Source organism: Lepus europaeus, chromosome 4, assembly GCF_033115175.1.
Source record: "Lepus europaeus isolate LE1 chromosome 4, mLepTim1.pri, whole genome shotgun sequence".
Taxonomy (NCBI): Eukaryota; Metazoa; Chordata; class Mammalia; order Lagomorpha; family Leporidae; genus Lepus; species Lepus europaeus.
The window spans coordinates 10,044,893-10,059,594 of record NC_084830.1 but is presented as its reverse complement, the minus strand read 5'-3'; the positions used below and the strand labels follow the sequence as shown (position 1 = coordinate 10,059,594).

The window sequence follows — 14,702 nt, the reverse complement described above, 5'->3', positions numbered from 1 at the left end:
AATTTCAATTTTCATTCATAACAAGAGAAAATAAAATTCTTACCTTCCAAATTTTCTATTTTTTCAATATTGTTTAAAGCCAAATTCAAATATTCAAGTTTCTTGAGCTTGCTAACATTTTCTGAAATATACAAATAATGTAATTAATTCACCTTCAAGATAAAATAAATTTCCACCTCATCCATAGTGGAAATGATAAGAAAATTTAAGGGGTGTTATTCTGGTTATCAAAACCCTGTTGCACCTGTACGTCAGACACTGCCATTGCCTATGCAACATCCAATTCCTCCTTTGTCCTTCAGATGGAATCCAGGTTTGACCATGGTCTTTATCCATCCCCAATCCAACGGCTTAGGCTTAACCAAGCTTGGCCAGTGCATAGCAATTCAGTATCTCTTGCTGGTGACAGCTCACACATATGGTCCAGGACAAGGTATGCACACCAAGTACTCTCAGTCAGCTAAAAGAGCAAGCTCTATATTCAATGCTTGGGAATTTCCTTTTTCCTACTGGATGTTAATAAGAAAGGAATTACTCTCCCTCCAGGTACTCACACCAATCACAAGGGAACTAGCTGTAGGACAAAGCCCACATTACGCCTGGTAGAGTCATAGAGAGAAGGAATCAACCAAACCTGGCATATGCCCAACTTCCACTCTTACAGATGGGTAAGACGATAGAATTCCTCCCTATTAAGCCACATGAAGTTGAGTTTCTTTTACTTGAAACTGAAGCCAACCCAATATAGGATTATTAGTTTTAATAAACATGAAATCCCACACAGGCAAAACATTGAGTATGAACAAATCAAGGCATCATTTTAGAACAGCTAATAACATGTAACCAACATGGCTGATAGCTAACTATATGTCCCAGAGCATTTTGAACATTTTGCATATATTATCTTAGTTAATCTGTATAATAACCCCATAGGGGTAAGTTGTGTTTGTTTTACAAATGAGAACGCCAAGGTACAGGGAGCGAATCCATTTGCCCAAGGTTGAGTTATACAGCCAGGAAATTTGACTCCACACCTGGATGCTCAATCATTACGTGTCGTAACAGTTCTTAGCAGAAAACTCTGCTAAGGAGTGTGCATTTGAAGTAGCCTCACTTAAGCAATGGCTCCCCTGCCATTTCTCAGTTATTATAATGAAGAGCAGACACCAAGATCACCACCATTTTGACCACGAATCGTCCACGTGAAATTTACGAAGCATCATATGCTTACATATTGACCTGAGAACAGTAGCTTTCCTCTCTGAGTGCCAGTTTATTCACTCTTTAAAATAAGAAGTTTAAAATAAAGTACAAGTGTCTCATGGCAATTACCCTAAGCATCACGAATGTTTACAAGAGGCTCTCTGGCAACATCATAACAGTTAGAAAATTTGGAGGTTTCTGTGTGCCAGGAATTATGATAGCCAGGGATGTCTTGTTTGCATCCTGAAGAAAAACACTTAAGATTACCACTGTTAATACTGCAGCCCACAATAGAATACCTGTTCAAAATAGCATTCCCCTACCCTCTCATTGTTATGCATATCAGGACTTCAGAACGTTCATGGAAAAATGCTTATTATGAAAAAACTATTCCGGGGGCTGACGCTGTAGCGCAGTGGATTAACACCCTGGCCTGAAGCACTGGCATCCCATGTGGGCGCTGGTTCTAGTCCCGGCTGCTCCTCTTCTGATCCAGCTCTCTGCTATGGCGTGGGAAAGCAGTGGAAGATGGCCCAAGTCCTTGGGCCACTGCACCTCATGGGAGACCAAGAAGAAGCCCCTAGCTCCTGGCTTCAGATCGGCACAGCTCCAGCCATTGCAGCCAACTGGGGAGTGAACCATCAGATGGAAGAACTCTCTCTCTCTCTCTCTTATTGATTTATTTATTTATTTGGAATCCAGAATCAGAGAGAGAGAGATCTTGCATCTGTTGGTTCACTCCCCAAATGGCCTCAATGGCCAGGACTGTGCAGGCTGAAGCCAGGAGCCTGGAGCTTCTTTTGGGTCTCTACATGGCTGCAGGGGCCCAGCACTTGGGTCGTCCTCCACTGCTTTCCCAGGCACATTAGCCGGGAGCTGGACTGGAAGTGAAGCAGCCGAGTCTCAAAACAGTGCCCTTATGGGATGCAGGAATTGCGTGCAGTGGCTTTACCCACTATGCCACAATGCTGGCCCCTCCCACAAACCTTTTAGCATATCCTTGTACAGCCCTCCAAACGCTAGAAGAGACATCTGAGGGGAAAAGGTTAAGCTTTATTCAGGAAGGACTTCCTAAATCAACTCCTCGAGAACAGCCAGAAAGGAGAGGTGTTTGGCCTCGAGGTTAAGACCCTCGTGTCCCATATCAGAGTGCTGGCTCCAGTCCTGGCCCGGGCTCCTGACTCCAGCTTCCTGCTAGAGGTAGGCTCTGAGAGGCAGCGGGGACAGCTCAAGTAATTGGGTTCCTGCCACTCCAGTGGGAGACCTGGATTGCATCTCTGGTTCTCAGCCTTAGCCTAAGCCCAGCGTCGCTCAGCCACTGAGAGCAGGTGGGGGGTGCGTCACTGCACGAGAGCTGAATCTCTGTCTCTGTGCCTGACTCCATGTCTGTCTGTCTGCCTGACACACGAGGGAATAAACAGATAAATAAATACAACAGGGACCAAGTTACTCAGAGGAAGAAAGCATGACGCTCTCTAAGTGCAAAGGTATAGACCCCGCCCCTGGAAGCAAGAAGGGGGTCTCAGAGTTTTGCCCAAATCGCCCCGGAAGCAGTTCCCACCAACTGCCACAAGCAGAAGCCCCAACTCGTGGTGGCCCAAGTGCCGCCTCAGGTGCCAGACGCTCTGTGGCCCTCAACTTCACCCAGGCACGAGGCCCACTGGGAAGCTGCTGACTGTGGATTACTGGAGGCCGCCCCCACAGGTTCTGCACCTTCCCCGGGGACCCCAGATGGTCCTCGGCTCCCACTTGGATCAACACGAGGCGGTGCCTTCCTCCGCAGCCCATCTGGATCCGCCAGTGAGGAACAGAGCTTTAGGGAAGGCGATTGCTTTGCAGACTTCGGCTTCGGTGGCGTAGGGGGTAGGGTGGGGGGTAAGTCTGAATCCCAAAGGGGTAGTCTTACTTGCTTGCTGAATAAGTGCGCAAGCGCCTAGGGGTGGAGCAGCACTGAAAGATCCCTTTATTAGGATCTGAAAGCGTGCTTAATTTAAGTATACTTTGGAAGCAAAAATTTAAGCTTTCTCACAGCTCTGAAAAGGACTGAAATACTACGTTCCTAATTAGTAATTGTGATGGACCCAGCTGTGGAGATTAAAATTTCCAGAACTCTTTTAGATCTTACAATTAGGAATGCTCTTTAATGCCCCCCGCATCAAAGCTGGTGGCTTTCTGTAACAGCCCTTTAACTGAACGATGGGCCAGAGATCCCGGCTTCTGGTTAAGTAAAAGAGGCTGACGATAATTATCAGAAGAAGTACACGGAGTGTTTTAGTAAGTCTGCAAAACATGATGTGAACCTACGCGTTGTACAGTCCGAGAGCCGACATGCAATTCCTCCCCAAAGCAGAGGCAGGTCCAGCACCAGTGTTGCTCAGTATCGCAGCATGGACATCTGAGCTGCAGAGGTGTTGCTGGTGGGGGTTGAGCGGTGCATCATAGGATGGTTAACACTCTCCCTGGCTTCCACTGACTCCGGGCCAGGAGCACCCACACACACATTTGTAGCAAGCATAAATGTCTCCAGACATTGCTCAATGCACCCATCTGAGAGCCACTGCACATCACCATAGAAAGTTCACCGCCGCCTTCAAAGCAGACCTCTGGGCTCCGATGCCTAAGCACACAGGGGTTGGCACTCCCTCTACCTCGTCAGCCCTGACCCATCCCTTCCTCTCCAAGTCCATTCGCCTCTCCCTCTGCCCCTGCCTTCATGTGAGGGCCTGGGGCGCCCTGGGGTAAATAACCCTGATGGTGGCAGCAGCAGCTGCACCACCACCTTCCTCTAATAAGCACTGGTTTCATGGTGAGCGGAATGCTAAGCACCTCGTTTCAGGTTGCCCAGATACCAATTCCGCATGCTGAGCATCAATTCGTCCTATTTTACAGATGGACCGACTAAGACTAGACTCACATTAACTGATTTGTCTAATTCTACTCGGCTTATAAACGGCAAAGGCAGGGTTCAAAGCCAAGTCTACCTGATGCCAGAGCCTTGGCCTGCTCTTATTACTGAACTACACTGCTGCTTTTCTGAGTACTGGGGAAGCTCCTGTTTCTACAGGGCAGGGCCTCCATTAGAGTGAGGCCACAGCTCTCGACCCTTGAATTCACTCTTAGTGGGGTGGGGGGGAGACACAGGGAGTGGGAGAAGGATCGACTTATTTTTGATGGATAAATTGGGAGAAGAAATCCCATCCTCTTTCCTGGCTTCTGGGATCCTCCTGATGGCAGAGAAGACAGAGTGTAAACCTCTCCTCCCATAAAGCAAGGACCTACCCGGGTAGAGGAAACTTGGGGTTCAGGGTAGAGGAAACTTGGGGTTCAGTGCTGCAAGTGACTGGACGGATAGGTTGACCCTGGAGACAGTATCAGCAAGCCCGCCTGGCTGCAGCTCTAAGCCGCATTCTTCAAACAGCCGCACCAGCTATAACGCTGGTATTCGGACCTTTACCCACCTGACTCCTGTATTTGCCTCTCATGCTAAACTGGAACCCCCTCAAAACCCAAAGCCTTATGCATATACAGTCACAAGAAACAGGGCAGAACTGGCTGCCAGTGTGTGGTAACCTGACAAAGCCTTGTTCAATTCTCACATAATCCATTCAGCTTTGCCAAGTGACAAATGCCTGACTTATATCCTCTTCTCTTTCCAATTTTGAAAACAAAACAAAACAAAAAAAAGTGTTTCACGTCTTTTTAGGTGATCAAGTCAAGTAGCATGTGCCCTGCCTTTAACTTCTCTCCCAACTCCTTGCTGGAGATGCTTCTGGCCAGTGAGAGTCACAGTACCTGGACACGGTCAGGGAGATACTGTATTTGCCAACTACCGAGAGTTGGGCAAGGCTGTTGACCCAGTAATTCTTTTCCAGTTATGGCCTTCCTCTGAAAACACTGCATTTTCCTAAGTCTTCCATTCAAAATGCTAAAGAAACAGGAGAACAGAGTGATGAAACTTACCAATTTTCCCAATCAGATTATTCTGAAGATAAAGAATTTTTAGATCCCGGCACCATTTGTCAATATGTTCTAGTCTTTCTATTTCTTGCTGATGCAAGGAGAGTTCCTCCAGGGAAAAAATCACACAGTCATTGTGTTCAGCATTCCGTCTAATGAGGTCTTCTGTGACTGAAAGAAAATTTGTCACATATTACATTTCTGCCCCCATCGTTCATCGCTGGGTTATTACTTTATTAATGCATTGAGTTTTCTTTGAAGTAAAATGTCAATTCTCCAGGCCAGAGCACTTTTTAATAAGAAAGAGATCAGCAAAGTCTTCTGGGAGATTTTGTGACATCATGTGGATGAGAGGGGAGAAAGAGATGGTAATATCTTAGGTCTTATTTGTTGTTGTATGTGCAGAGTCTACACACACTTTGCTGTACGGATGGAGATAGAGTTGGCAGTCAATGACAGTCAATGGCTATATGAAAGGTCACATGCAGTGGTGCCGTGTCCAACCGGAGAGGATTCAACAACAGAGAGAGAGCAACTTACTCCCAAGAGCTACAGTTGGGCTAGCAGAGGGCAGAAATATGAAAATACCCCCCATCATTCAGTAAAGAAAGGTCATTCATTCATTTGACCAATGTGTACTAATTTAACTGGTGACTCTTTACAGGTCTCGCACTGCAATCTTTTAAAGCAGCCACCATTTGTTCTGTTTCCAGGAAGAATGAAAAAGCCGCTCACAGGAGGGTAGATGGAAGCCCCACCCCTCTAACAAGCGTCTGGGCTGCCCAGACTCAGGTGGTTATGACTGTGTGGCAACAATGGCACAGCCTGGAGACAACATCATGGCCCACAGTTGGAGCCATACACAAAACCATAAATAGTTTGTATATGATGCACTGAAATCAAAGAGGTAATGACAATGGAAAAATCCTGCCTTTCCCACTCCTACTAAAATATGTTAATGTAGCTGAACCATCACATTTTAGGCAGAATGTGGAAAAACTGCATATCCACCCCAGGAGATAATATTTATTTATTGTCACTTACAAGGGGCTAAGCACTATTCCAAATGTTTTGCATGTAAGAATGTATGAATGCACAGTGTCACTACTGACATTTTCTAGAGGAGGAAATAAAGCCCAGAAAGTATCTCAATGGTTTTCTACAGTCTTGGTGGAAAGTGCTAGAGCCAGGTTTTCTTTTCTTTTCTTTCTTCTTTTTTTTTTTTTTTTTTTTTTTGACAGGCAGAGTGGACAGTGAGAGAGAGAGAGACAGAGAGAAAGGTCTTCCTTTTGCCGTTGGTTCACCCTCCAATGGCTGCTGCAGCTGGCACACTGCATCCAAAGCCAGGAGCCAGGTGCTTCTCCTGGTCTCCCATGCGGGTGCAGGGCCCAAGCACTTGGGCCATCCTCCACTGCACTCCTGGGCCACAGCAGAGAGCTGGCCTGGAAGAGGGGCAACCGGGACAGAATCCGGCGCCCCGACTGGGACTAAAACCCGGTGTGCCGGCACTGCAGGCGGAGAATTAGCCTATTGAGCCGCAGCGCTGGCCGCCAGGTTTTAAATTCACTGTCCAGCCCCAGGCTATGTGCTTCTAACCACTATGCTACGCTGCCTTAAACACAAGCAATAAGAGCCTCCTGAGGTTTCTCAGGTTTCCTGAGTGTGCAGACCCCTCCAGGCAAAGACAAAGTTCTTCATCACACCTTTTGACTGTTCTGCCTCTGAGCCAAACCCACGAAAAGGGAACGCGTCACTTTGGAAAATGTAAAAACATGTAAGAACTTGACCATGTGCATACAGTAAGCCAAACAATCTCCTACTTCTTATGGGAGGAGAAAGGGTTGCTTGCAATGATAGTTCTTTGGAAGAAAGACAAGGAAAACATAGAGATGAAACTATTTGTGGCGGACGCCCCTGTTTTGGTTCAACTGACAGGCAGAGATGGCTGAAAACCTGGTACTGGGAACGGGCAGGCCACGGTGGAAGGAAGCTCAAAGGACAACCTCACATGCCCTGGCTTGCTAAGGTCCCTCCTGCCAGCTCTGTTCCTCCCTGGAATGCCACTACCATTTTGTAAGCCAGCTTAAATAGACTGCTCTAGCCAACCAAAACAAAAAAATCCTCCCTAGAAACCAAACCGGTAAGAAAGAGAAGGGCATGAAAACTAATAATGAATAAGCAGGTACCACCAACGTGAGGATATAGCAAAGCCGCTGGGTACAGAATGTACCTGTTACGTGTATCTGTCATTTACCTCTGCGCATTGTATTACCAAGGATACAACGTGGGTTAAGAGGCTGAGACAGCAGAACCACCATTATTTGAGCTAACTTAGTGAAATCCGAGGATTATTTGCTACTACTGATAAGACCTTCAGTGACTAATGGGGTAGCTGTGATTTGAACTACACAAGCCTATGGGGCAGGGTTTGCTGGAGCCCTTACTGCCATGAGACCTGGAGTCCATGGGGCTGCACATCCATAGCTCACGCCCTCCCCTCTGGACCATGCTCCAAGAAGGGAACAAGATGTTCTGCCCAAGAGGCCCCAAGGCTGTTCCTATGCCCTACACCAGCTTCTTCTCCAAGTTCATTCTGAAAGACAGAAATCCCATCCCATATGCATCCCCACTTCCAGGAGTGTCTCAGGAGCGGATTTTTCTAGGGGTTGTGTGGGCTGGAGAATCCACCCTCATACATGAACAAGAAGGGTGAGGATAGAGTCAAGGGTGGGAAGAGAAGGGAAGACAGGCCAGGAGACCACCTTTCCTCAAGCTACCACGCCCTGGCACAGAACTCCAAGCAGTCTGGGAAAGTTGCATTACATTTGCCATCTGGGTTTCAGGAAGGCATGCTTGCCAAGGGAATAAGACACATTTTATCTAGTCACTCGATTTGCAACTTGATCCATACGCCTTTACTTACACTCTTGCCCCAGATCCCAGTGGAAGATTTAATTTAATATAACCTAACTGGAACCCCACAGGGGCTATCTATGATTACTGAAGTATGTTCTGGGAACTCTTTCTTTCTTTTAAAGATGTATTTATTTATTTGAAAGTCAGAGTTAGGGGGAGGGGAAGAAAGGGCGGTCTTGCATTCCACTGGTTCACTTCCCAGAAAGCTGCAATGGTCAGGGCTGGCCAAGCTGAAGTCAGGAGCCAGGAGCTTTACCCACGTCTCCCACATGAGTGGCAGGGGCACAAGCACTTGGGAGATCTTCCATTGCTTTTCCCAGGCCACCAGCAGGGAGCTGGATCAGAAGTGGAGAGGCTGGAACAGGAACCGGTGCTCCTATAGAATGCTAGTATCACAGGCAGCAGCTTTTTTTTTTTTTTTTTTTTTTTTTTGGACAGGCAGAGTGGACAGTGAGAGAGAGAGACAGAGAAGAAAGGTCTTCCTTTACCGTTGGTTTACCCTCCAATGGCAGCTGCAGCTGGCACGCTGCGGCCGGCGCACCGCGCTGATCCAAAGCCAGGAGCCAGGTGCTTATCCTGTTCTCCCATGCGGGTGCAGGGCCCAAGGACTTGGGCCATCCTCCACTGCACTGCTGGGCCATAGCAGAGAGCTGGACAGGAAGAGGAGCAACTGGGACAGAATCCGGCGCCCTGACCGGGACTAGAACCCGGGGTGCCGGCGCCGCAGGTGGAGGATTAGTCTATTGAGCCATGGCGCCGGCCAGGCAGCAGCTTTACCTTGCTACTCCACAATGCCAGACCCTGTTCTGGCGAGTTCTGAGAGCATCTTAAACATCAGCTGGTCTCTGGTCTCATCTGTGCAGCCCATATGGGGCTTCTGGGCTCCTGGGTAGGGAGGCATTCAACTTCTCCAGTTCTGTAGTTTTAAAGGCCTTTCCAGTCTTCCCTGATGACTGACAGGGTTGGCAAAGCTCCTACTGATACCAAATACACTTCCTGTAGCCTCTTGCTACACCTCTCAAAATTTCAGAAACTATTCATCATGTGTCTAAAATTGATCATTTTCAAGCAATTACCAAATCCTCCCCTTCAAAAGCATATAGATATTAGGAAGGGATTATACTGATCCGTATCTCCTAACCCTGCGAATTAAAATGATAAAAGTCAACACCAGGTATTAAGAGTAGGAGGTGAGGGAACCCCCTAGCATGAATAACTAATTTACACACATGCATGCACACACACACACGCGAAAGGAGGGGCGCAACAGTGGCGCTGTCCCAACAGCAGTAGCTATACACTATGATGGACGAGAAGAAAATGCAGCCACCAGGGAAGGCAGGACCGTGAAGGTCTGGAATTTCTCAGTGGCCCTTTTCTGAACTCTTCTAGAAGAAGCACACTGCTGTGTGGCCCGTCGCTTTACAGCGCTCGGGAAACTGATACCACATGGCTTCATCTGCAATGGCAAGCATCAGAGGAAAGACCAGAGTCCCCAAGAAAACTGCGTAAAAATATCCACATGGTGCACAGAGATTATAGTGTTTCATGCTTTTAGATGGAAAGGCCCTTTGCAACTTTATATGGTAACTTGGGCCAACCCCCCTTTAACTTCATGAAGGGATACTCCCTTTCAGAAACTCCTGCTTCACATGATACAGCACTGTGCTTACTAAGCTCATTCTAGGGACTTAAAAATGGTTTGGGGACAGCTATTGTGGCATTAACTCTAGGTCACTGCGTGGAGAGCTGCCTGGGACCAAGTCCCACCGCTGCTTCCACTCCAGGTTCCTGCTATGGGCACCCTGGGAGGCAGCAAATTACGGCTCAATTCCTGAGGTCACTGCCACCCAAGCAGGGGACCAGGAAGGAGTCTCTGGCTCCTGGCTTTCACCTGGCCAAGCCCCCAGCCTTTGTGGGCATTTAGGAAACGAATCAGGGGATGAAAGATTCTCCCTTTCTCCCTCCCTCCCTCCCTTCCTCCTTCCTTCCCTCCCTCTCTCCCTTCTTTCCTCCCTCCTATCTTCCTCTCCGCCTTTCAAATATACATAAATAATAAATAAATCTGTGAAAAACATTTTAAAAACACTTCCAAAACAGATATGTCATTTCCAGACTATGTCAACAGAGGTGGTATTGCAACACCTAATCTAGTCTGGTGTAGATTTAGAACACACCCTGGCTCTTATGAAACATATCGCTTACGTTTCCTTATTTTAGAAAAGTTCAAATAGTTTTAGAAAAGTTCAAATAGTGACATGCAAGACTCTGATGGAGTGTAAGAAGCGGCTCTGAAACACGCAGCCGAGGAATCTAAAGGTTTAACTCGGATCAGCCAGCCAAGGTCTCTTCTCAATCCCTTGCAAAGTTTGGGTTCTCAGTAAAATGACTTTGCAAGGAGGTGGCAGGAAGGGCAGAGGAGAGGTTTCTGGGAACATGGAGGTTGCCCTTTGCTTTTGCCAAGCTTTTCAGTATATTTAGCAAAGTCCCAGAACTCCCAGAGCCAACAATTTAGTGTATGTTCCTCCATGCCCTCTCTTTCTCACTGGATTGGACTAAAATCAGCCAACATGTGTTTATAGCAGCTTTGGGGGAATTTTCAAATATTGCAAGACCTAGCAAATGCAGATAGAAAACAGAGATTGAATAGAAAGGAAGGAATTAGAAACAGAGGAAGGCTACCTCTTATAGCATCTATACTTTTTCCTTCTATCATTTTCAATGCACGATGTTTAAAAATTGGATTGCACATTTACCCTGACTTTTCCCATGGACCCAGGTCATCTGAACATTCATCAGGAGCCATACTGTGCCCTACTCCGTTGATACCTTTCAGGGGTGTGGACATAGAGCGCACCATTCCAAAGTACAAGGTTACAGGGGGCGAAGACAGAAGCACACAGAAAGTTAACGAGTGCGAAGAAGGGAGTGATCAGTGCTGCTGAGAGAGAAGAGGCCAGGAGCGGCTTCACCAAGAGAAGCCTGGGCTGCATGCTGACGGGAGATCGGGCGGAAAGGCCTCCCAGGCTATCATGGACGACACGCACCGCTCTGGTCCCCCTCTGATTCGCAAGGATTAATTCCTCTGGCTGGGCGAGACAGCCCTCGGAAGCCCACCTCCGTCAGGGGTCCCTGCAGCCGAACAGACACCTCAGCCAAGGTCATGCCCCTTCCCAAGACAGCCCAAAGCCATGATGTGGGGCTGCAAAGGCCTCGTCCTTCACCCCAACCTGGGCAAGTCAGAAGGTCCATGCATGGCTAGAGCTCCTGGGGGTGGTTAGCTGAGGCCTCCTGAAACTCATCGCAGCCCAACTGCCCCCTCTGTCCATTCTTGCTTTCCTCCCTACCCTTCCCGAGAACTCGCCCCTCGTAAACCTCCAGCCCATCAGTCTGCACCTGCTGCTCTGCTTCCTGGCAGCGTTGGTAGTTAATGGGGCCCAGGAAAGCAGACGCTGGCCAGGAGAGAGTTCCGCTGCTGAAGTGACAGCGTGGACGCCATTACTGGCCACAGGCAGGACACCGGGTCTGGCCCGAGGCAGTGGTGCAGCTGTTAAGGCTCAGGGGTGTAGAACGGAGAGGGGACACCAATACAGGGGAATGGTTTTTGGGAGTGTCGAATCTCAGGCATTAGAGAAACTGTGAGGCAGCCTGTTACTGAAAGAACACGTGCACCGGGCAGCTAAGCGCTAACGGCAGAGGTTTTAACGGTTTGGTAAGAGCTGAGTGTGAAGATCCCGACCACCACCTTGGTAGCATTTTGTGAAGCCAGAGGGCAGAAACTGGCTGAGGACTGGGACCAGGGCTTACCCAGAAGAGTAGCAGCGACTTCCACCTCTGGGCATGATGGAGTTACGGGACAGCAACTACCAAACACCCCAAAATAACCAAAAATCTGAAATACATCTGAGTAAAGATTAAAAAAATACACTGGACACCAGAAAATCAAAAGGGAAGTTAACATATTTTAACAAAATGAAAACAAAATCAACATCATATCAAAGTTTGTGAGATGTACCTAAACCTTCCTAGAGGGAAATCTACAGCACTGAAAGGCTGCAGGAAAAAAAAAAAAAAAAAAAGATAAACATCGGCTTCCATGCTAAGAAATTAGCAAAAGAGCAAACTACACCTAAAATAAAAGAGATTATAACAGAAATAAATGAAATGGAAAGCAGAAAAACAACAGAGAAAAATAAATAAGAATTTAAAAGCTCATTTAAAAAAATACAAATTGGTAAACTTCTAGTGAGACTTCATTTAAAAAAGAGAGAGAGGACACAAATTGTGGATTTTAGGATTCAGAAGCCAGCGCCACAGCTCACTTGGCTAATCCTCCACCTGCAGCACCAGCACTCCGGGTTCTAGTCCCGGTTGGGGCGCCAGTTCTGTCTCAGTTGCTCCTCTTCCAGTCCAGCTCTCTGCTATGGCCCGGGAAGGCAGTGGAGGATGGCCCAAGTGCTTGGGCCCCTGCACCCACATGGAAGACCAGGAGGAAGCACCTGGCTCCTGGCTTCGGATTGGCGCAGTGCCGGCCGTAGCGGCCATTTAGGGGGTGAACCAACGGAAAAGGAAAACCTTTCTCTCTGTCTCTCTCTAACTCTGCCTGTGGGGGAAAAAAAAAAGGATTCAGAGAGGTGACATCATCTCCATTCTGCAGGCACTAGAATAAGGGAATACATAATATAAATGGCCTTGTGCCATCAAATTCAAGAACTCAGAGCAAAGGGGTAAATCCCTTGTATGATGAAACCAAAGCTCACCCAAGAAACCATAGACTGAACGGCCCTCTATCTACCAAAGTAACTGACTGTGTGGTTGAAAACCTTTCCACCCAGAAGACCATGGCACAGATGTTTCTGCTGATGAAGTCTGCCAAGCGCTTAAGGAAAAAAAAAAAAAAAAAAAAAAAACAAAAACAGGACTTTGTGTTTCCAAAGTCTTCTAGAAAATTGAAGAGTTGTTAGCAAGGGGCAGGAAGCCGTGCAGGGACAGCCCAGGGAGAGACACACAGGCACAGCTTCCAGGCACCAAAGCCCCCAGATGCGCCCACTTGGCCTCAGTCTGCCACGCTGAGGGTACCTGTGCGGGTTCAGTCCCAAGGGGACCCAATCTCCGGGCCTGTTTCCGTCACCTAGATGTGGACGATCGGGATTCCTGCTGCTGGCAACCTTTGCAGAGAACAGAGGTCAAGCACCGATCCAGTCCTCACCGCAGTGCACGCTGCTACCTGCCCACTGACTTGAACTCCGAAATAGCCCAGTCATGCCGGCCGACTGGTTCCCCTCTGTGGTCCACCACTGCTCTTCCGACGAATTTCTCAATTCTTAGTGGGATCTGCACGACCTGTGGATCTGATCCCCACCCGCCTCTCTCCAGCCTTCCTTCTCTCTGCCCCCCGTACCTTCTTTCCTCCCCTCACCCCAACTATACCACGAGTCACTGCGGCCAGCCCCAGGGGCCCTGTTCTTGGGCCTCTCTGGGCAGTCCCAGGCCTCCAGGTCCCCTGCCTCGGAGAAGCCGCCAGCTGCCCTCGGTAGCTGTGTGTCCAGGGCACAGGCAGCCCCCAGAAGCATTGCACCTGTGTTTGCCTCTCAACCAACAGGAGCGAAGCCCACCTCTGGCTTGCTGGGCGCTGCATCCCTCAGGGCCGCCTTGCAAGTCTGGTAAGTCAGGGATGTGACAGAGCCATTGGGCAAAGGATAACCCGCACAGACCATAATACGTGGTCCCTGCACGGAAGGGAAGGTAGGCCCAGGGAACTGGGGCGGCATCAGTGAGGGGCTAGCGATGGGGTTTGCGTTTTACACGCACTCCCTCCACCACAGGCTGTGAGGCCGTGCCAGAAGCCCCATCAGCTACCACTGTCTCTTGATGAGAAGTATATGCATGTGTTAAGTGGGATTAACTTTTACAATGGTAACTGATACATGGAACCGTCCAAGACTGCCGTTAGGGGAGATACGACCTGCTGTCCGCATCAGAACTGATAACCCCCAAACCACTGAGGTTCTGGGTGCATTTCTCAACAGACCCGTCTACACCGCGTGCCCCAACGGGTGAAGCCACTGCTACAACCGCCTTCCTGCGTGTCTGACGGCGGCGGCTCCGGCCGGGGACAAGCCCGGGGTCACACGCAGCCCCGGACAGCACCTGCCGCCCCCACTTCCTCCCAGCCCAAGGCCGTCCGCCCCCGCCACTCTGACAGGCCGGGCTACAGGACCCGCGGGCCGAGGTCTGCGGAGCGCGAAGCCCCACGCAGGGCCGGGGTCCTGGGCGCTGGGGTCCGGGGCTGCCGGCCGACGCCCGCGACGGGGACGACCGAGGGCGGAAGGTGAGAGGGGCGCCTGCTTACTCCAGCCCATGGCGCCTCTCGGGTTCGCCGGTCGGGGAAGCCGGACCCGGAGCCGGAGGAGGACTCCCTTCGGGCTTCGCAGCGCGCCTCAGAGCGTCTCCCGGGGACTGTAGTGGCCATGGCAACGGGACTCTACGGCGGCCGCGCAGGGCCATGCGGCGCCGCGTTTCCCGCCCTCGGCAGGAAGGCCGCCGCGGGGGCAGAGCGGTGGCTCTGCACCGTGCCTCCTCCTCCGGAAACCCAGGACCGGAATGGAACAAAGCCTCAGAGCGGT

At 49.4% G+C, this 14,702-nt stretch overlaps 1 protein-coding gene across 1 annotated transcript in view; it reads right to left on the bottom strand.

Annotated features, from left to right (window-relative positions):
- Window positions 1–14,500, bottom strand: part of DNAAF11 (dynein axonemal assembly factor 11) — a 113,461-nt gene extending 98,961 nt beyond the window's left edge. The window contains exons 1-3 of the mRNA XM_062189450.1: window positions 14,429–14,500; window positions 5,164–5,331; window positions 44–121 (exon numbers count right to left, since the gene is read on the bottom strand). Coding sequence (XP_062045434.1) covers window positions 44–121; window positions 5,164–5,331; window positions 14,429–14,438 — 256 coding nt within the window. The 5' untranslated portion in view covers window positions 14,439–14,500. The remainder of the gene's footprint in view (window positions 1–43; window positions 122–5,163; window positions 5,332–14,428) is intronic.
- Window positions 14,501–14,702: the final 202 nt, after the last annotated feature.